The 21,455-nt window shown below is 41.4% G+C and overlaps 1 protein-coding gene across 2 annotated transcripts in view; it reads left to right on the top strand.

Annotated features, from left to right (window-relative positions):
• The window catches only part of SLC29A3 (solute carrier family 29 member 3), a 68,309-nt gene that overhangs the window by 35,151 nt on the left and 11,703 nt on the right, over nucleotides 1–21,455 (top strand). For both annotated transcript variants that reach the window (XM_070752208.1, XM_070752209.1), the window contains exons 3-4: nucleotides 11,551–11,633; nucleotides 18,482–18,708. In XM_070752208.1, coding sequence (XP_070608309.1) covers nucleotides 11,551–11,633; nucleotides 18,482–18,708 — 310 coding nt within the window. The remainder of the gene's footprint in view (nucleotides 1–11,550; nucleotides 11,634–18,481; nucleotides 18,709–21,455) is intronic.

The raw sequence follows: 21,455 nt of genomic DNA, 5'->3' as shown, positions 1-21,455 counted from the left end.
CTGTGGTTTTCAGTCTTTCAGAAGTACCAAAGTAAATCAGAATTAGTCAAAATTGCATAATTTACGCATCTCTGAGAACAGGCTGTCTTTATGCCAAATTTAGGTTATTTTGTGATGAATCAAAAATAGTCCTTTTTCAAGCTTCATGCTTTGTTTGTTATTGGATTGGTTCCTGCTTACTAAGAGAACCACTTAAGAACCTTTCACTTTGAAATGTAATTTTCTGATCAGGATCACTACCCTTTTAAAAACCTCTCTACACTAGAACTTATCTTTATGCTTCATTTTATCCGAGTTGTCATAAAATGGCTAGATGTTCCCCAATCGTCATCTGGTTTTTCCTTAAAGAACAATAAAACCCGAGGTCCCTAAATATTTCTCAATATTTCAACTGCGGTTACGCACACATGTTAATGAAGCCTTGGCAGGTTGCGTTCAAGCAAAATCAGACGCCAGCAAAGGAGTTTAATGTGCGTATATGTCAACATACGAAGTTGATTGCACAGCTAGGAGCCAAGAACCTGCCTGCTTGCTGAAAAGACCTGAACCACATTTTCAAGAAGCGACGGCTTGCGTTAATAGCTCGATACAATTATGGAAGCTTTTATTTTTAGGCTATTAGCGTAACAGTCTGGATTTGATGCCTTAAGTGATTCACCCTCAGATCTGAAGGCTAGAGAAACAACTGTGAAACAACTGCATCTTAATTTGCCAGGACCAAGAAAGAGAGAGAGAGAGATGGAAGGGGCTTTCTGTACGTAGTCCATCTTCACAGTCAGTCAAGGAATTAAAGCTTAGAGCAGGGGTGTCAAACTCAAGGCCCGTAGGCTGAATCTGGCCTTGAATCTGACCCCTAGGCCCAGCTTGGAAACAGTAAAGGGCCAGCCCCAGTGCCTCAACCAGCTAATAATAATAATAATAATAATAATAATAATAATAATAATAATAATAATAATAATAATTTATTGGATTTGTATGCCGCCCCTCTCCGTGGAGCTCAGGGGGGCACATTTAAATCTGGTGAGTTATGAGTCAAGACTTTATAGAATATATTAATTTGCTCATATTCAACTACTTTTTCAACTCACCAATTGTTCATTACTTGCACATTTTTACAGATGGACATAAACCGTTTCAACTCCTACCCTCAAAATATTGCTACAGAGCACTGCACACCAAGACAACTAGACACAAGAACAGGGTTTTTTCCCCAAACGCCATCACTCTGCTAAACAAATACTTCCCTCAACACTGTCAATTTACTAAGTTTGCACTACTATTAGTTTTTTCTCATTCCTATCACCCATTTCCTCCCGCTTATGATTGTATGACTGTAACTTGGTTGCTTGTATCCTTAAGATTTTTATTAATATTGATTGTTTCTTCATTGCTTATTTGAATCTTATGACAATCATTAAATGTTGTAGCTCATGATTCTTGATTCTTTTTTATGTATACAGAGAGCATATGCACCAAAGACAAATTCCTTGGGTGTCCAATCACACTTGGCCAATAAAGTATTCTATTCTATTCTATTCTATTCCATTCCATTCCATTCCATTCCATTCTATTCCATTCCATTCTTTATCAGTTAGCATTGGGAAATCCCAGAATATATTAATTTGCTCATATTCAACTACTTTTTCAACTCACCAATTGTTCATTACTTGCACATTTTTACAGATCTTCCATATCAGATGATCATTTTGGTGACTGTCGTGTAGTTATATTACCTTCTTGCACCAAATAGATATATAATCCAGTGATGGCGAACCTTTTGGGGGCTGAGTGCCCAAAGCGCGTGCACCCCCAAATGCAATGTGAGCGCCCCAGGCATGCATCCCCCACCCCTCCAAGCATGTGCCTTCCATGTGTGTGTTTGCTTGCATCCCTCACGCATGCACCCCATCCCTCAGGTACCATTTTTGGGACATGAGGTTGCTGCAGGAAGCCTTCCAGGCCCAAAATGGGTGTGGGGCACTCAAACTCCCAAAATGCAATGCGAGCACTCTGCCCCCATGCATGCATGCACATCCAATGCCCCCTGCCCCCATGCATGCATGCACATGTCCTTCACATGTGCCCTGTGCATGCGTGACAAGACTCAAAGACCAGCTGGCCAGTAGGAGGCGCCTGCACTTGTGCAGTGGAGCTGGGCCGGTGCAACGGCTGGCGTATCCACAGAGAAGGCTCTGCTTGCCATAGGTTTGCTATCATAGATATAATGCATTGTTCCTTCTGCCTCTGCACTATCTGTACTTTGAATCATTTGGCATTTTTTTTTCAATTCTGGCCTTGATTGCCTTCGTTTGAATAGCTTGCTCTTGAGTAGCGTCAACCAAGCCTTCAGGTTTCGTTTTGTTTTTAATGTTCCAGTTGTAAGTGATTGCCAGTTTTATCTTTATCTACTTTCCTTTTGATCTCTTGTAGACATTGACGGTGTAATGCCTTTTCTTTCTAGCATGTGGTTCTTGTTTTTACGGCATTATTTCTATATTTGTGGTTTGGTTCCTAGACATTCAGTAAAGTCCAGTTTAATTTGCATCAGTGATTGTTCCTGGTTGTCTTATATAATTATCCAATGCATGCTTTACTTTGACAGTTTGCTTAATTTGAAGTAAACCTCTTCCTCCATCATAATATAATAATGTAATGTAATAATATGATTTTATAATTATTTTTATCCCACCTTTATTATTTTTAGAAATAACTCAAGGCATCAAACATACATGATTATTAATTAATTAATTAATTCATTCATTCATTCATTCATGGCATGGGGGAATTAAAACTTTCCCTTCCCCCCTAGGCTTATAGAATTTATACGTGATATGTTTGTATGTATGGTTGGTTCTTTAAATTGGGGTTTTTTAGATTATTTTTAATATTAGATTTGTTTACGTTGTCTTTTTTATTGTTGTTAGCCGCCCCGAGTCTTCGGAGAGGGGCGGCATACAAATCAAATCAAATAAACAAACAAACAAACAAACAAATTCATTCATTCATTCATTCAATTTTCTTTCGCCCATTTTCCTGAAACAATAACCCTGTGAGGTAGCTGGTCCTCAGAGAAAGTGAAAGGATATTTCCTTTTGATTCTGAAGCGTTGGCTGCCTGCTAAGACTAAGCTATGGGAATGTCTTAAATGTATTTCTGAAGATGGAGCTACAAAGACAAGTGTTTCTTTTTCTTCTTACTTTGCCTATAACAGTGATGGCGAACCTATGGAACGGGTGCCACAGGTGGCACGTGGAGCCATATCTGCTGGCACACAAGCTGTTGCCCTAGCTCAGTTCCAATGTGCATGAGTGTGCCAGCCAGCTGATGTTTGGCTTGCACAGAGGCTCTGGGAGGGCGTTTGGGGCTTCCAGAGTGCCTCCAGGGGGATGGAGGAAGGCATTTTAAACCTTCCCTGGCTCCCCGGAAGCCTTTAGAGCAAATGGATGGCGAAACACGAGCCTATTGGGCCCACCAGAAGTTGGGAAACAGGCCATTTCCAGCCTCTAGAGGGCCTTGTGGGGGACGACTGTTTCCACCCTCCCCAGGCATTGAATTATGGGTATGGGCACTCGCACATGCTCGATAGTGCACATGCATGCTCTTTCGGCACCCTGAGGGAAAAAAGGTTTGCCATCACTGGCCTATAACATTAAATAAATAAGGGATGCTTGATATAGAATAGAATAGAATAGAATAGAATTATTTATTGGCCAAGAGTGATTGGACACACAAGGAATTCGTCTTTGCTGCATATGCTCTCAGTGTACATAAAAGAAAAGATATATTCGTCAGGAATTGTAACACTTAATGATAGTCATAGGGTATAAATAAGCAACCAAATCACATGAGGAAACAGTCAATATAAATCTTAAGGATACAAACAACAAAGTTACGGTCATGCAGTCTTTAGTGGGAGGAGATGGGTGATAGGAACGATGAGAAGATTAATAGTAGTGCAAAAAGAGAAGTACAAAAATCATAGGATTCGAAGGGTCAGGATCAAGGATTCTATACGAAGCACTGGAATCCTGGTCTGCGTTCTATTCTATTCTATTCTATCTAGTCAATTGTGCTTTGGCAAATCTTAGTATCTTTTATATCAAATGATGTTTCTGAATGGTTTTCATTAATAGGAAATGTGGATAATCCAATTATGCCTGTAACTTATTCCTTTTTTAAAAAACACAGTCTGGCCTGATGCGATTCTTTTCATCACTTTTGAAGCCAGGTAAACACTGGATGACCAGTTCAAACTCAGATCAGCCTAATGGTGAATTTCAGTAGCTGATGGTTTTCAGTAGCTGGTGGCTGAAAAGATGGAAATCTCCACCTTTTCAGCTTGGTTTGGAGCTGGCTGGACAGCACTAGAGAGGGGGACAGTTGCACGGAGTCATTAGAAGTAGGATTCTGAACTTGGCTGCCTGCAGATAAGCTCACAACAGTGAGGTATTCCTGGCTCCAACCTGCTTGTCACTGCTAATTTCATGCCCTGTGATCCAGGTAACGCTCCGGTGCTTGCTTCGTCACCCAGGGATTCAGTTCTCCCCCTTTTTTTTAGCTCAGAAGGAGCCCAGAGATGCAGCTGCTGCTGAAATTAAGCTGGCTAAAAAAATTTACGTTGTCAAAGCATCTGGGCAGGATAAGGCTGGCTTTTCCCAGAAGCCAACAATTCAATTCAATTTTCAATTCAATTTATTAGATTTGTATGCCGCCCCTCTCCGAAGACAATCTTTGCTGTTTTGGGGGAACATAAACATAGGAGCCCTTAAACATCCAGTACCTGTACAGAAATATTGTTTGGTTTGGATGAAGAAGCAATTAGGTACTAACAGTCCATTCCATCACCATAGCCTTAAAATAGCTTGGATTGAATTGATTAATGTGGAGTTGGATGTAAGAGCTTTTTTTTCCCTTATGGAAAGCTGATTGAGCTGGTGTCAAAGTTCTAGGTGACATCCAGATTTAAATAAAGGAGCCGGGGTGGTGCAGCAGGTAGAGTTCTGTACTGCAGGCCACTGAAGCTGACTGTAGATCTGTAGGTCAGCAGTTCAAATCTTATCATCGGCTCAAGGTTGACTCAGCCTTCCATCCTTCCGAGGTGGGTAAAATGAGGACCCGGATTGTGGGGGCAATATGCTGTCTCTGTTCACAAGTGCTATTGCTAGCATGTTGTAAGCCGCCCTGAGTCTAAGGAGAAGGGCAGCATAAAAATCAAATCAATCAATCAATAAATAAATCAGAGTCCAAGTCTAAGCATTCCTCAAAGTTCTGAGCTTCCCACCCTGTTGAAAGTTCACATGCCTTGCCCCCACCCACCCACCCACAAACATGTTACATTGCCCACTCAGGTTGTGCCAGCGTGGCAACTCCTTTCGCTTCTGCCCAGGTGGTGGACATATGATGGCCTTGAACTTCTCAAAAGAATGCTTGGTGGCTTCATCTGTTACCTCATGAAATCACCCCTCCCAAGTTCCCATAAACATCAGGCCTTTTACAGATAATCTGGCAAGCTGTTGATTTATCACCAACTTCTTCACCGGCTTGACCGCTGGCTTCTTTGCAATTCTCCCAAGCAAACTTTTCACACATCAGGATTTTGCATTTTCTTGTTCTTCTAAATCAGGGGTGTCAAATTCGATATAATTCAGGGCCACATCAGAGTTCTGTTTGACCTCGGGGGGCGGCCTAACCAGCTTGATGTCACTCCTGTTGGGGGCAACTATGGTGGCCCAAATGTTCTGTCAGTGAAAACGGGCTCCCGAGCTCCATTTTCACTGGCGAAGGCATCGTGAGCTGGTCCTTCATTGTTTCCAAGATGGCCTCGCGGGTCAGATCTAAGCACACCATGGGCTGGATCCGGGCCTCAGGCCCTGAGTTTGACACCCCTGTTCTAAATGAATGAAGAGGAGTATGAAGGAATTAAGCAAAAGAGCTTGGGACAGCTCTCTTGATGTTTAGGCCTTCCATACTATAAATAGGTCAGGGGACGTAAAAGTATTTTCTGGACTGTCTGAATCATAATGTGCCAGTGTTAGTGATGTGTGACAGTGTTTCTCAATCTTATGACTAAGACGTATGGACTTCAAGCCCAGCATTTTCTAACCAGCTATGCTAAGAGTTGACATCCATACATCTTAAAGTGGCCAAGGTTCAGAAAAACTGATATGTAAGATACCAAAGACAGTATTCCTCAAGAATCATTTCTTTTTTCAAGAAATCCTTGAAAAGATTTCTAGCTTTTAAAAAAAAAGAAGGAAATGTTTTATAACCAGATGTTTAGCATGCTTCAGAAGGCTGCCACAGAGGATGGTAGATATAATCAGAATAGTTTTGGTGAATTTCAACCTAATCTTACCAGTAGTAGTGCTAGAATCGAGTTACTGGTGACTGGCAGCCATAATTTTTGACAGCCATAATTTTAATTTTTATGAGAGAAGTACATCACTTCCTCCCCCCAATAATTTTATTAAAAATCACGTTGAACCCAAAGGACTTCCCCCCCCCCCAAAGGCAACTGTTTGTTTTTGTTTGAAGATGTTTTGCTTCTCATCCAAGAAGCTTTTTCGCTTTTGAATGAATTTCTTCAGAACTGAAGAAGATTCTTGGTTGAGAAAATGTCTTCAAGCAAACAAAGGAAGTCCAGTTGTTTTTTTGGGGGGAGGGGAGAGGAAGCACCTTTGGGAGAACTATGACCTAGATAACAGAAAATCACCATAGAGAATCATATTGAATACATATTGAATACATATTGACTACCGCACGAATCCCAGCGGCTGATAAGGTCCCACAGAGTTGGCCTTCTCCGGATCCCGTCGACCAAACAATGTCGTTTGGCGGGCCCCAGGGGAAGAGCCTTCTTTGTGGTGGCCCCGGCCCTCTGGAATCAACTCCCCCCAGACATTAGAACGGCCCCCACCCTCCTTGTCTTTCGCAAATTACTCAAGACCCACCTTTATTGCCAGGCATGGGGGAGTTAAGATATTCCTTCCCCATAGGCCATTACAAGTTATGCATGGTATGTTTGTGTGTATGTTTGGTTTTTTATAATGAGGGTTTTTAGTTGTTTTATTAATTGGATTGTACATGCTGTTTTTATCGTTGTTGTTAGCTGCCCCGAGTCTGCGGAGAGGGGTGGCATACAAATCCAATAAATAATAATAATAATAATAATAATAATAATAATAATAATAATAATAATAATTATAATAATATTGAACAGATAAAAATTTTCAAAACTCTTCTTTAAATCAGTTTCACAAAACCCTGCCATTTAAAATCTTTCCAGAAACAACTGCAAAGTCACTCCTTTGCTGAATATTGCAAAAAAGGGAGGGAAAGGAAGATCTTACAAAGAGAGATCATTTCCTTCTTTTTTAAACAGACTGGAAATGAAACTCACACATGGCTGGTAGGCTTGTGGCTCACGAAATTTTCAATCTTAAAAAGGCAAAATCAATAAATAAAGCTCCAAAGGGGTTAAAAAGATGAGATTTGGTCAAACCTTGAATCCATGAAAGGCTGCGTTTATGGCTCAGAGCACAACAGACACCACGACTCCCAGCTGACCTCTAGGAGTTGCAAAAGCTTCAGTTCTGCAATCTATTCACAAAAAAGCAGCAGATTGGAGCATATATGGTCAATCTCTAGACCTCTTTTTGTTCCAGAGAGAATTTTGACAGTCTGAACCTCACATCCAGCTGCATTTTTTGCTGCACTGCCCCCATGATCCACATTGAAGAGAAGGGTAGGCCTTCGTTTGCCTTGTCTCACTAGAAGTCGGAAGTTATAATTTTTCTCTGGATAAGAATAGAATAGAATTCTTTATTGGTCAAATGTGATTGGATACACAACGAATTTGACATTGATGCATATGCTCTCAGTGTATATAAAACAAAAGATACTTTACTGTTTTGAGACTATCATTAAGACACTTAATGATAGTCATAGGGTACAAATAAGCAATAAAATCATAAGACCAATACTACCATAAGCCTTGGTCGAGAATACTGGAGCCCCAAATGAGGAAGAACATATAAAAACCAAAGTATAATTTAAATATAACTTAACTAAATGTATTTAATTCCCTTGTATTCATATAATGTACACATGTATAACACACCCACATGCTATATATCTATCTTGGTGTATGTATGTATATACTGTATATACTGTATATTTGTTTACGTAGATTTTATATACCAAGACTGTCCTACATACATACATACATACATACATACATACATACATACATACATACATATATGTCACATGTTTTTTGCTGAATTTGAAAATTAAGGGAGACTAGGATAGATCTATTTCGGCCTTATTTTGGCCTCATCAGCTAGCCATACCCTCACTGGGACTTGAACCTGCAACCTTTGCCTTGTAAGGCAGAGAATTAACCTCTAGGCTACAGTATCCAATCCCTTATTATGTAATTATATGTAAGAATTGATCATTCCACAGCAATTGTCTCTAATCTCTGCAACAGTATTCAAAGTTTGGAGAAGTCTATCTATGGCTTTTTTTCACCCTTTTCTGTTGCAAGAAAACCAATTTGCAGCCATTAGAGATGAGAAGTTGACTCGCCATTATCATCAAGAATGGAGCTCAATTTGTAGGGGATATTCATTCATTCATTCATATATGCATGCATACATAGAATTTCTAGGTCATCCAATCTCAATCACTCCAGGTAGCTTTACCTTCTGGTAATGGCCACAGAAGGGGACTTTTTCAAGGATACCACGGCTTTAATGAGAAGGGTTATATTCCCTCCTCAACACATATAATCTTCATGATAATCAAGTGGACACATCTGTAATGAAATTTACAAAAACAAAAGACATTACTGCATATTTTCTCAGTAAATAAGAGGAAGTTTGCCTCTGAGAGTCTTAAGGCATTGAATTATTCACATTAATTGCTGCCTGTGATTTGATGTTTAATTTGGTAGGAGGATATAGTTCTGAATACAGCTTCAGAACTTCCTGGAGGAAATGTAAGCTCTTTCCAAGCCAATCCCAAATTATGAGGCTTCTTTGGTCATTAGCAGAATATTTTTCCCTCCATTTGTAGTTCGCCATTGTAGTCTCAATGCTAAGATTCACATATTTGTGCATTGCTGGTCACGGGAGTGAGAAGTTCTCCCTTTTCATTTGTGTTGTAGACAGTCACATGATTGATATTCTACCCAACTGCCTATTAATAGTTTTTGGAAGTAGTATGCCCGCTTTTCAGCTAGAGACTGATGGTTTGATTGTTGTGCAACCTCTGCATCCTTGTGAGTTTTAAAATACCATGAAAATGTGATCTTGGGTCCCAAGATCTCAGTGGAATTGGTTTGTGGTGGAGAGATCTGGAGAGAGGTCATAACAGAATAACAGATTTGGAAGGGACCTTGGAGGTCTTCTAATCCAACCTCCTGCTCAAGCAGAAGACCCAGTATCATTCTGGACAAATGGCACAAGATGTTCTGACCCAGTCTTAGCTGAAATAAGAAACAGGCTCCTTGTCAGGAAAAAAACCCTCTTCATTTTTCTCTTGTGAATTAATTGCATTCACCCAACAAAAAGTTCGGCATTAGTCCTTCTGAGGTCTGTACTGCAGTTAACTTCAAAGGAGTTAACTGCAGTATCGACCTTATCAATTCTTCACCATAATTACAAGGTTGTGACAATGTTCCCTCTAATTTTTTTTCGGTGTGGGCGGAAAAGTATAGTGTCTGAGTGGCAGTCCCGTTGGGACTGGGCGGCATAGAAAGAAAGAAAGAAAGAAAGAAAGAAAGAAAGAAAGAAAGAAAGAAAGAAAGAAAGAAAGAAAGAAAGAAAGAAAGAAAGAAAGAAAGAAATCCCATCTTTTTTATTAAAAGAAATTAATAATTTTAAAAAACCAAAACCCATTACTATTAAAACTGAAACAACAAAACCAAAAACATAACTATTAATAAAAACAGGTGAGGGCTGGGTTTTCTTTTCTCTGTTATTATTTAAGTGCTTTTACCATATGCTTTAAATCAAGAGTCACTTCTCTCTCTGTTTCTCTCTATTTCCTGTCATTCTCTGCCTCAATCATCTTCTCATTTCTCTTTTATTCTCCCCTTTTTTCTATCATTTCTCTCTCTCTCTCTTTCTTCCACTCTTCTCTCTCTCTCTTGCTTTCTCTGTCTCTCTCTCTCTCTCTTGCAAGGGGGCCGGAGGCGAGGGGGGGGCGGGGGCGGCTGCGGCTCCATGTGCGCCCTTGGAAAAGGGTGCTCAGGGGGCGTTTTGGGGTGCGCGCGCACAGGCACGCACAGCATACAGGGAACAGTGGGCTGTGAGCTCCCAGCCGAAATGCCGCAAATTAATTTCTGGCAAGTAGTCTTTGATGCATGAAACTCAATGAGCAAAATCCTCAGAAATACGAACTGTTGTCTCCTACGACAACCACTCCCCTTTCCTTTTATTTATTCCCAAGCCAGGGAGGGGCTTTTCAGCATCCATGTGTGTTTGCTTCATGAGTCAACACCTTATCCTCCATTGTTCTCCTCTCCTAACTGCTCTGTGCATACATACATCTGGAACAGGCTCCAGCTGTTCTTCCTCCTCACTTATCTCAGCCTCCAAAGGCAGCTGTCTGTCCGATGGCTGGGAAATGTTGGACAGCCCTGGCTTTATCTCTGCGTCCGACACAGAGCATCCACCAGAGCTTTCCCCAAATTTGACCAATGGCCCAAGTTCCCCCCTAATCTCTTCAATGTCTGAGTCTGCCACCAGCTCTGCTGGAAGCTGGCAGGTCCAACGATACTTCACCACAAGAGCCCTTCACTCCACCACTCGAAACAGAATTCCCTACGAAACTAGACTTACAATCCTGGGTCTAGAAAGCTTAGAACTACGATGCCTAAAACACGATCTAAGTATTGCCCACAAGATCATATACTGCAACATCCTGCCTGTCAACAACTACTTCAGCTTCAACTGTAATAACACACAAGCACGCAACAGGTTCAAACTTAATATCAACCGCTCCAAACTTGACTGTAAAAAATATGACTTTAGCAATCGAGTTGTTGAAGCATGGAACTCATTACCAGACTCCGTGGTGTCAACCCCCAACCCCCAACATTTTTCCCTTAGACTTTCCACTGTTGACTTCTCCAGATTCCTTAGAGGTCAGTAAGGGGCAAGCATAAGTGCACTAGTGTGCCTTCCGTCCCCTGTCCAATTGTCTCTCCTATATCTTTTCTCCCATCCATATATCCTTCCTCTACTCTTCATTGATGTATTCTATTCTCATATCTCTTCTTCTATCCCTTCCCTGATATTTACTACTACACGTTTTTATTCTCCTTAACTTTCAATTTGTATTGGACAAAATAAATAAAATAAATAAATAAATGAATGAATGAATGACCGACGAATGACCCAGAGGGACTTGAACCCACAATCCTTAGCTCTGGAGGCTGATGCTTTATCCATTAGGCCACTGAGTCACTCATATCCTTATCCCTTTTGTAGCACAGTTTATAAAATTCTGTTTTGATGGTCTCTTTTTTTTCCCCCCTCCTAGAATTTCTTTGAAAGCTACATTTCCGTGGCTTCCACTGTGCCTTCGGTCCTGAGCTTGATTGGGAACTTCCTGCTAGTCAACAAGTAAGTGTGATTGCATTAGTGGCCTTACTTTTTCCCCCTCCCCTCTGCCCTGCCTCTGGCCTTAGCTGTGCCATGTGTCTCCCCAGGCTGCAGCATTAACACAGCGGTGATTTTAAAAAGTCAAGCTAAAAACTCTTGATGAGAAATTGAGCTTGCCCAGAAAAATCCTCTGCCCAACAGCAAAACTTCTCAAAGTCGTAGCTATTTGCTTTTGTCCTAAATTAAGACAGACAGTATCTAAAACCATCTAGATGATCACTTTTACTAGGTTAATGGAGGCTGCTCCAACCAGATGTTCTCCAGGGGAACTACAATTCATCATGCTGGGCAATATCAGTAGGAAGGGTTGTTAAATACATGGAAAAGATGAGAATCAGCAAGAACTTAACGAAGAAGGCAGTGGCCTCGGATTCAGCAGCTCCCGTGTTGGGCAAAGAGGAAGGAGACAATAGAAGGTCCCAAGGTCAAAGATCTCCTGGTGGACTTAGCCGTCTGCAGTGACACAGAACTCAAGGAAGTCTTGATTGCTACTTCAACAGCAGCAGACTATTTGAAGACAGCATAGTTGCTAGCTGTGCAATTTGTCTCTCCCATATGCAAAAGGAAAGTAGGTCACTGTTTTCGAAGGAGAGGGTGGGATGGAGGGATCAGCACTTCTCTACCTTCGCTGCTCCTGCATGACCCTTGCGTTTTGCAACTTGAAGGAGGGAATGCATAGCACAGGAACAGAAGCAGAAACAGGCTAAGATGTGCGCGCGCACAAGATAATTGAAGCTGCTCATGCAGCAATCGCTACCTGTGTGCCATCCTTTATCGTACTGGTAGCAATCCGCTACTGGCTGGAAAGGACCTCGAAGAGCTTCTAGTTCAACCCTTGTGCCCAAGGCAGGAATCATTATACTACCCCAATCTCTTCTTCAATATGTCCAGTGATGGAGAAGCCACAAACTTCTGAAGGCAAGCCGCTCCACTGTTACAAAATTTCTCCGTAGTTCTCCGTAGTTCAAGAATGGTGGAAGGTCTTAAGCATAAAACGTATCAGGAAAGACTTAATGAACTCAATCTGTATAGTCTGGAGGACAGAAGGAAAAGGGGGGACATGATCGAAACATTTAAATATGTTAAAGGGTTAAATAAGGTTCAGGAGGGAAGTGTTTTTAATAGGAAAGTGAACACAAGAACAAGGGGACACAATCTGAAGTTGGGGGAAAGATCAAAAGCAACGTGAGGAAATATTATTTCACTGAAAGAGTAGTAGATCCTTGGAACAAACTTCCAGCAGACGTGGTTGGTAAATCCACAGTAACTGAATTTAAACATGCATGGGATAAACATATATCCATCCTAAGATAAAATACAGAAAATAGTATAAGGGCAGACTAGATGGACCATGAGGTCTTTTTCTGCCTTCAGTCTTCTATGTTTCTATGTTGCTTCTCTCTTTGTTTAGATTCCACCCATTGTTTCTTGTCCTGCCTTCAGCTGCTATAGAGAATAGTTTGATTCCCTCTTCTTTGTGGTAGCCCCTTAGATATTGGAAGACTACACCCAGTGATGGGCTCCTAAGGGAGCGGTCAGGAACGCAGTTCCGGTAGCAAAATTTGGAGCTTCACCCCAGAGCACCCAATTTGCATAAGACACGCCCACAGTGACTACACCCCTTTTTTTCACTAGACTAGACAAGCCTAATTTGTGCTATCATTCTTTGCATGTAATACATCCTTCAGTTCAAATTTTGCCAATCCTTTGAGGTACCTATCACAGACTAACCTCCCTATCCCTTCCAACATTTTTCTCTTGTTACCATAGCACAGGAAAAGAGATGTGAAGAGAAGTACAAAAATCATACGATTCGAAGGGTCAGGATCGAGGATTCTATACGAAGCATTGGAATCCTGGTCTGCATTTCTTTTCTTTTAAAACAGAGAGAGCTCTGACACCAGTAACTTGCGTTTTGGCATGAGAATTCTCCCCTGCTCAAAAACGCAATCCAAACCCCACCTTTTGAAATAATCCTTAGGTATGTTCTAAAGCAGGGGTATCAAACTCAATTTCATTGAGGGTCGCATCATGGTTATGTTTGACCTTGCAGGGGGAGTGGCCAGGGTGGGTGTGGTCAATTCGACGTCACTTGTATCAGGCGTCTTTGGCGGCCTGAGCGCTCTGACAGTGAAAACTGGCACCCGAGCTCCGTTTTCAGCTGCAATGGCCTCTCCCCTCTGCCAGCGAAAGTGGAGCTCAGGAAGATCTGCATGCTGCCTCCCCTGAGCTCTGTTTTCACTGGCAGAAGTACAACGGATCAGTCCTTTGCTGTTTCCAGGGTGGCCCCTTAGGCCAGATCTAAGCCTCCTGCAGACCGCATTCAGGCCCTGGGCCTTGAGTTTGACACTCCTGTTCTAAAGGAACAACAGTCTTTTAGCTGAGAAAATTTTGAAATTTGGTAGATTAATTTACTTAAGGTCTCCAATCTATTTCAAGTTAAAGCCAGTCAGTGTTTGTTTGTCTGTCTGTCTGTCTGTCTGTCTGTCTGTCTGTCTGTCTGTCTGTCTGTCTGTCTGTCTATCGTTAGAGTTGAAAGGGACCATGTAGGTCATTAAGTCCAACCCCCTGCCTGAGCAGGAAACCCTACAGCACTCCAGCCAAATGGCAGTCCAGTCTCCTCTTGAAAGTGTCCAGAGTTGGACAGCTTATAACCTCCACAGGCAGGCTGTTCCACTGGTTGATCGCTCTGACCGTCAGGAAGTTCTTCCTTATTTCCAGGTTGAATCTCTCCTTGGTCAGCTTCCAACCGTTGTTCCTCATCTGGCCCTCTGGTTCCCTGGAAAATAGTGTGATCCCTTCCTCTCTTCTTGCAGCCTTACCTATTTCCAGATCTAAAACTCTGGAGTTGTGGGTAATTTTAATTCAGAACATCCGCAGGGCACTGGGTTCAGGAAAGTTGCCCTTAAAAGAGTCTTTTTTGCAGTTCCTTTCTTGGAATTATTACTTTGCTTGCCTGCAGACTTTGTAGATGTTCATTAATTTGAGGCTAGGTTTGGCAGGACATTAAAGCAGGCCTCTTCAACCTTTCCGGCTTTGTTGCAACCCAATAAGACAGACACAGACTTCAGAGGAGAATCAGAACTGCAGAAAAAACAATTGCTACCAACTTGCCTTCCATTGAGGACCTGTATACTGCACGAGTCAAAAAGAGGTCCGTGAAAATATTTACTGACCCCTCGCATCCTGGTCACAAATTGTTTCAACTCCCACCCTCAAATTGACCCTATAAAGCACCGCACACCAAAACAACTAGACACAAGAACAGTTCTTTCCCCAAATGCCATCACTCTGCTAAGTGGTGTGGACTTCAGCTCCCAGAATTGTCCAGCCAGTCAAAGAATTCTAGGAGTTAAAGTCTATATTGGAATTATTACTTTGCTTGCTGTAACGCTCTCTACATGGGGCTAACTTTGAAAAGTGTTCAGAAACTTCAGATCGTGCAGAATGCAGCTGCGAGAGCAATCATGGGCTTTTCCAAATATGTCCATGTTACACCAACACTCTGCAGTCTGCATTGGTTGCCGATCATGGCACCAGACCAGATTATCTCCGGGACCGCCTTCTGCTGCACGAATCCCAGTGACCAGTTAGGTCCCACAGAGTGGATCTTCTCCGGGTCCCGTCAACTAAACAATGCCGCTTGGCGGGACCCAGGGGAAGAGCCTTCTCTGTGGCGGCCCTGGCCCTCTGGAACCAACTCCCCCCAGAGATTAGAATTGCCCCCACCCTCCTTGCCTTTCGTAAGCTACTTAAAACCCACCTCTGCTGCCAGGCATGGGGGAACTGAGATATTCTTTTCCCCTAGGCGGTTACAATTTTATGCATGGTATGTCTGTATGTCTGTTTGGTTTTTATTATTATGGGTTTTTAATTGTTTTTAGTATTGGATTATTATTATATGCTGTCTTATTATTGTTGTTAGCCACCCCGAGTCTTCGGAGAGGGGCGGCATACAAATCCAATAAATAAATAAATAAATAAATATTTCTTTAAACTGCCATGGTGAAGAAATATTGCCATGTCAAAAGACATCTTGGTTTCTGTCCCTCTGAGGTCCCAGAAAGGATACTTAATACTGTCTTTAATTTTACACATCTTTATAGAAAAATTAACTGATTGTCACAATAAAGTCATGGTATACTTGCTGAATTGCTAGGAATTAAGTTGGAGAAAGCTCTCGTTTGTTTAAATGGCATTCTCTATCAAAAAAATGCCCCCATTATCAGTCTTACTGTGCCGATCCTTATCTGTAGAATTCCTAAAAATGGAGAATTAAATTAACACCCCCCTCCCCATTCCATGAAGTAAAGCTGATCCAAAGACCCGAACATCTTATATATTCTCTTACTTAGGAATCCATTTCACAAAACCCATTATGCTTAATGCGTTACATTTTAAACATAGCATTCATTTATCTTCGGCACATTGTTGATTCTGCTGAGTGGCGCATCCATAATCAATAAGTGTTTTATTATGCTAAGTTTTCAGCATCATAAATACACATGAGTCTGGCTTGCATTTATGGAAACTCCCAGGAAAATTGGTTCCCTGTAGCTTGATTGCCTCCAGAGATTAACTTATGACTACTCCATACTCCGTCCTTCTTAAGAAGCTCTGTGATTATTAAAATATGGCAATGGGTCTGAACCAGAGGTCGTATTCAGCTGGTTCAGAACTATTTGGGCAAACCTGTAGCGGTAACTGCAGGTGGGTTACCCATCCGCCCGGACGTAATGCCATCCTATTTAGCTACTTTTTCAAGGTTGGCTGCATGTGTGGAAGGCGTGCATGTGAGTAAAACACATCCGTGGAAGGCTGGGTGCACATGTACGGAAGTGGCACATGCACTCACATTTGTAAACCAGTAGGAAAGGCAAGTGGAAACCACCCCTGGTCTAAACTGGATCTCATGCCTAACTTTTTTGCAGGATTAAGGTGAGCAAATCTGGATTGTCCACTAGCATGTCTTTTTGGTGATTGTAGAACCCTGGAACAGTGCAGTCCCAAGCTAATTGTAAGCCACTTTTTGTAACTTTGAGTGGTCACTAAACGAACAGCTGCAAATTGAGGACCTTCTCCAAACATCAATAGATATAAACCATATACACCAAATCTCCATTCTAAACCTTTTTCCCAGACAGGGCTTTTTTCCTTTGTTTTCTTCCTATCCTCATTCTACTTTCATTCTCATTTCTTTCCTTTTTTTTCCTGTCCTTTTCTCTCCCCCTTCCCCCTCCCCCCCCCTGATCCATTAAGGACACTACTACTGAAGATGGTCTTTTCCACATTTAGAACTTCCTAACCGGGATTTCCTCTCTCTAGCTATAAACCGGTAACTTCCTTGCAGCATTTCGAAAATTTTCATTGGGGGAAAAAAGCAGGCCATACGTAGAAGCTAAGAATTTTTAATTTGTAGAGAAGGACATTTAATTTGCAGTAACAAAGGCTGCATTCAGTCATTTAGCATTTCTTAATTAAGCACATGAAAGAGAAAATCTGTGTGCTGTTTATCTCGGCATCTAATTTCTTAGTCTCTTTGTCCTACCATATTCAGCCTTATTCAAGAACCCTGTCCTTTCTACCCTGTGTCTTTCCCAGGATAAAAATTTTGAAATGTAATACTTCTGTAAGCTTCTGAATAAACATGTTCTGACCGGATAACAGAACTGGAACCAAGCAATTTTTGGTTGGGCTTCTTTAATAGAGATGTTCACCACTTATTCGGTTATGATGCTGCAATTCTTTAACATCTGTTCATATTCATTAATTTCTCTCCTGGCTGTTTCAAAGCAAAGGAGCTTTTGCTGAGGGGTAAGTGTAATATAATAAATATCAAATGATCTAAGTGCTAAAGCCCACTGCAACAATATCGCCAAAAAGGCTTCCAGAGTTGTTAACCTGATCCTACGTAGCTTCTGCTCTGGCAATCTCTCACTACTGACTAGAGCCTACAAAACCTATGCCAGACCCATTCTCGAATACAGCTCATCTGTCTGGAACCCACACCACATCTCAGACATCAACACTCTCGAAAACGTCCAAAGGTATTTCACCAGAAGAGCCCTTCACTCCTCCACTCGAAACAGAATACCTTACGAAAATAGACTAACTATCCTGGATCTTGAAAGCTTAGAACTGCGGCGCCTAAAACACGATTTAAGTATTGCCCACAAGATCATATGCTGCAACGTCCTTCTGGTCAACGACTACTTCAGCTTCAACAGCAACATCACAAGAGCACGCAACAGCTTCAAACTTAATATTAACCGCTCCAAACTTGACTGTAAAAAATATGACTTTAACTATCGAGTTGTCGAAGCATGGAACTCATTGCCGGACTCAGTGGTGTCAGCCCCCAGCCCCCAACATTTCTCCCTAAGACTCTCCACGATTGACCTCTCCAGGTTCCTAAGAGGCCAGTAAGGGGCGTACATAAGTGCACTGATGTGCCTATCATCCCCTGTCCAATTGTCTTTCCTTATCTCATATCTCATATATTTTCTCTCCTTTCCTTCTACTTCTCTTCTTTCTTACTTTCTATCTTTATATATATTACTTAATGTCTATTCTCTTTCATATGTATTGTATATTGGACAAAGAATAAATAAATAAATAAATAAATAAAAATAAATAAAAATACTTTATTGTCATTGCCAATACAACAAATTGTCATTGACAATGAAAGTCACATGACATCCAGAGACCAGTCCTACCACGCATAACAATCAGAAATAAAATAAAATGTCAGGACTGAGGAAAATCTTAGGTTGTTAAAAGACCCGCCAACTTATTTGTTTCTTTTCCAGGGTTTCTGTCAACGTCCGTATTCTCTCCTCCTTGTCTGTTATGCTGGCTGTTTTTCTGGTGATTACAGTGCTGGTCAAAGTGGACACTTCAGCTTGGACACTGTGGTTTTTTATCATCACCATTGTTTGTGTGGCCGTCATCAGCAGTGCTGCCACCATCTTCATCAGTAGCCTCTTTGGCTTGTCAGGATCCTTTCCCATGAGGAATTCCCAGGCACTGATTTCAGGTTTGCTGGTTTATTTTTTCTTTACAAAAAATGCTTAAGTACTGTATTTTGGGGGGGAGGAAAGTAAGAAAAAAAAGCTGATTGGAGGGGAGTGGTGGATCGGCCTCTCTGAATACCCTCTATCAGCTGTTCCCAGAGGTGAAGATTCATTGGTTATGAGCTCTGTGCCTTGCTTTTTCAGCCTGGGAAACCTCCGTTTTAAAGACATTTTATTCAGCTTCTGAAACCTCCATTGTAGCCCTGCTCAGCCTTTCAAATAGAAATTTCAGAGGCTGAAAAAAAAATGGAGTGGCCTCTCTCTTTGAGAGGCTGGCCGAGGCTACTTTCGGAGTATAAAGTACAGTGGTACCTCATCATACGAACTTAATTGGTTCCAGGAGGAGGTTCGTAAGGTGAAAAGTTCGTAAGATGAAACTATGTTTCGCATAGGAATCAATGTAAAAGCAAATAATGCGTGCAAATCCTTCAGGAAAATTCCAAACTTTAGAAGGGAGGCGAACAGAGGGCAGGGAGGAGCAGCTAAAGGGGGCAGGTGGAAGAAGCAAGGCTAGGCTAAAGGGTGAGTGGGAAGGAAGAAAGGCAAGGGGTGCGCCCCTCCGTTTTCTTTCTTCAAAAGACACCGTTTCAGTGCCTTTGCAAGCATGCAAAATCTTTACTCCTCCAAGCTGCCCCTCCCTTTTCTTTCTTAAAAAGACACCATTTGAGTGCCTTTGCAAGCATGCAAAATCTTTACTCCTCCAAGCTGCCCCTCCCTTTTCTTTCTTAAAAAGACACCGTTTCAGTGCCTTTGCAAGCATGCAAAATCTTTACTCCTCCAAGCTGCCCCTCCCTTTTCTTTCTTAAAAAGACACCGTTTCAGTGCCTTTGCAAGCATGCAAAATCTTTACTCCTCCAAGCTGCCCCTCCCTTTTCTTTCTTCAAAAAAGGGGGAAAAAAGAAACTTCTTTATCCCAGCAGCAGCTGCTTGGGTTCGTAAGGTGAAAATAGTTCGGAAGAAGAGGCAAAAAAATCTTAAACACCGGGTTCGTATCTTGAAAAGTTCGTTAGAAGAGGCATTCGTAAGATGATGTACCACTGTACACCCAAATTTTTGCCTTCTTTTAGGGGTGGGGAAGGTGTGTCTCATACTCCAAAAATACGGTGAATTGCTTATTGTAGGAGGTTGTTGAGATTCTTCTAGTATTGTGTCCCGTGGTAATAGTTGGGTTAGCATGGCCCCATGACTTTGCACTGAGGGTTTTGTCCGTGTGTGACAATTATTTTGATCCTGATAATATTTTTAATCTAGATGACTTTTACAGTAACCTGAAGAGGAGGTTTGAAATAAAATTTATGCTAAGAAGCCACCCTTTTCTTTATTCTTATTCTCTCATTCTCTGGTATTTCTTTTTTTTTAAAAAAATATTTTTATTAAATTGCAAAGACAAACGAAACATACATTACATGTAACATTTAGTGGAGCAACAATTGCTCCTCTCAAGGTAGAAGTCATCTTTGTATTCGTAATAAGAAAAGAAAAGAAAAAAACTTTTTATCGTTATTTCACACCATCTATTAAATACTTAATAATATCAATTGTAAGATAATAGGTAAAAACACATCTAAAATATTTAAAAATATATAGAAATTTTAAAATTATGAGTTAAAATGAACTAAGAAGAAAAAAAGAATCACTATCCAGTACAATATAACTACCAGGTACACTTATATTTAAAATAGTATAAAAATAAGGTTATCTCTGTTTCTTTGTATCCCACCAGATATATACCTTTTGCCAAACATCATAAAATTCTGATTCTTCTTGATTTTTTTAACCTTCTCTTCATCATGTCAAGCTCAACACATTCTAAAACTTTCTTAAGTACTGGTATATCTGTTTCTTTTGGGGCCTAAAAGTCTTTCCATTTTTGAGCGAAAGCTATCCTAGCTGCTACTAAAATGCGGATTATTAGATAATATAGTCTCTGGTATTTCTTTTGGGGAGATTTATCTTTTTTTAAAAAAAAGGTATGGATAGTCCTCGATTTATGGCTATAATGGAACCTGCCATTGTGATGGTTGTTAAGTGAGGCAGCCATGTGATCACCTCACTTAAGGCACTCCATCCCTGGTCTCCCCCAATGAAATGTGGTTGGTAAGTGGAGCATGCTGTGCCTCAAGACTTGTGGGGGCTCTGGGAGGCCTTGTATCCTCCCTGGCCTATTTACCCCAGATTTCTCCAAACCTCCTTAATCCCTCAGGCACCCTGTGCTCCTCTTTTCTCCTTTCAGAGTCCCAAATAGCCATGGCCCTGCTAACTAGATCCCCACAGGTACCCTATAGCAATGTTTTTCAACCAGTGTGCCGTGGCACACTAGTGTGCCGTGAGACATGGTCAGGTGTGCCGCGAAGCTCAGAAAGAGAAAGAAAGAAAAAGAAAGCGAGAGAGAGAAAGAGCGAGCAAGAGAGAAAGAGAACAAGAGAGAGAAAGAAAGCAAGAGAGAGAAAGAGAACAAGAGAGAGAGAAAGAAAGCAAGAGAGAGAAAGAGAACAAGAGAGAGAAAGAAAGCAAGAGAGAGAGAGCAGGAGAGCAAGAGAGAGAGAGAGGGAGAGAAGGAGAGAGAGAGAAAAACATAGAGGGAGGGAGGGAGAGAGAGAGCAAAAAAGAGAGGAAGGAAGGAAGAGAAAGAAAGAGGGATGGAGAGAGAGAAAAGAAAGAGGAAGGGAGAGAAAGAGGGAGAGAGAAATATAGTGAAAGGGAGGAAGAG

Source organism: Erythrolamprus reginae, chromosome 5, assembly GCF_031021105.1.
Source record: "Erythrolamprus reginae isolate rEryReg1 chromosome 5, rEryReg1.hap1, whole genome shotgun sequence".
Classification (NCBI taxonomy): Eukaryota; Metazoa; Chordata; class Lepidosauria; order Squamata; family Dipsadidae; genus Erythrolamprus; species Erythrolamprus reginae.
Note: the sequence above shows the minus strand (reverse complement) of the source record. Positions and strands in the feature narration are given on the sequence as shown.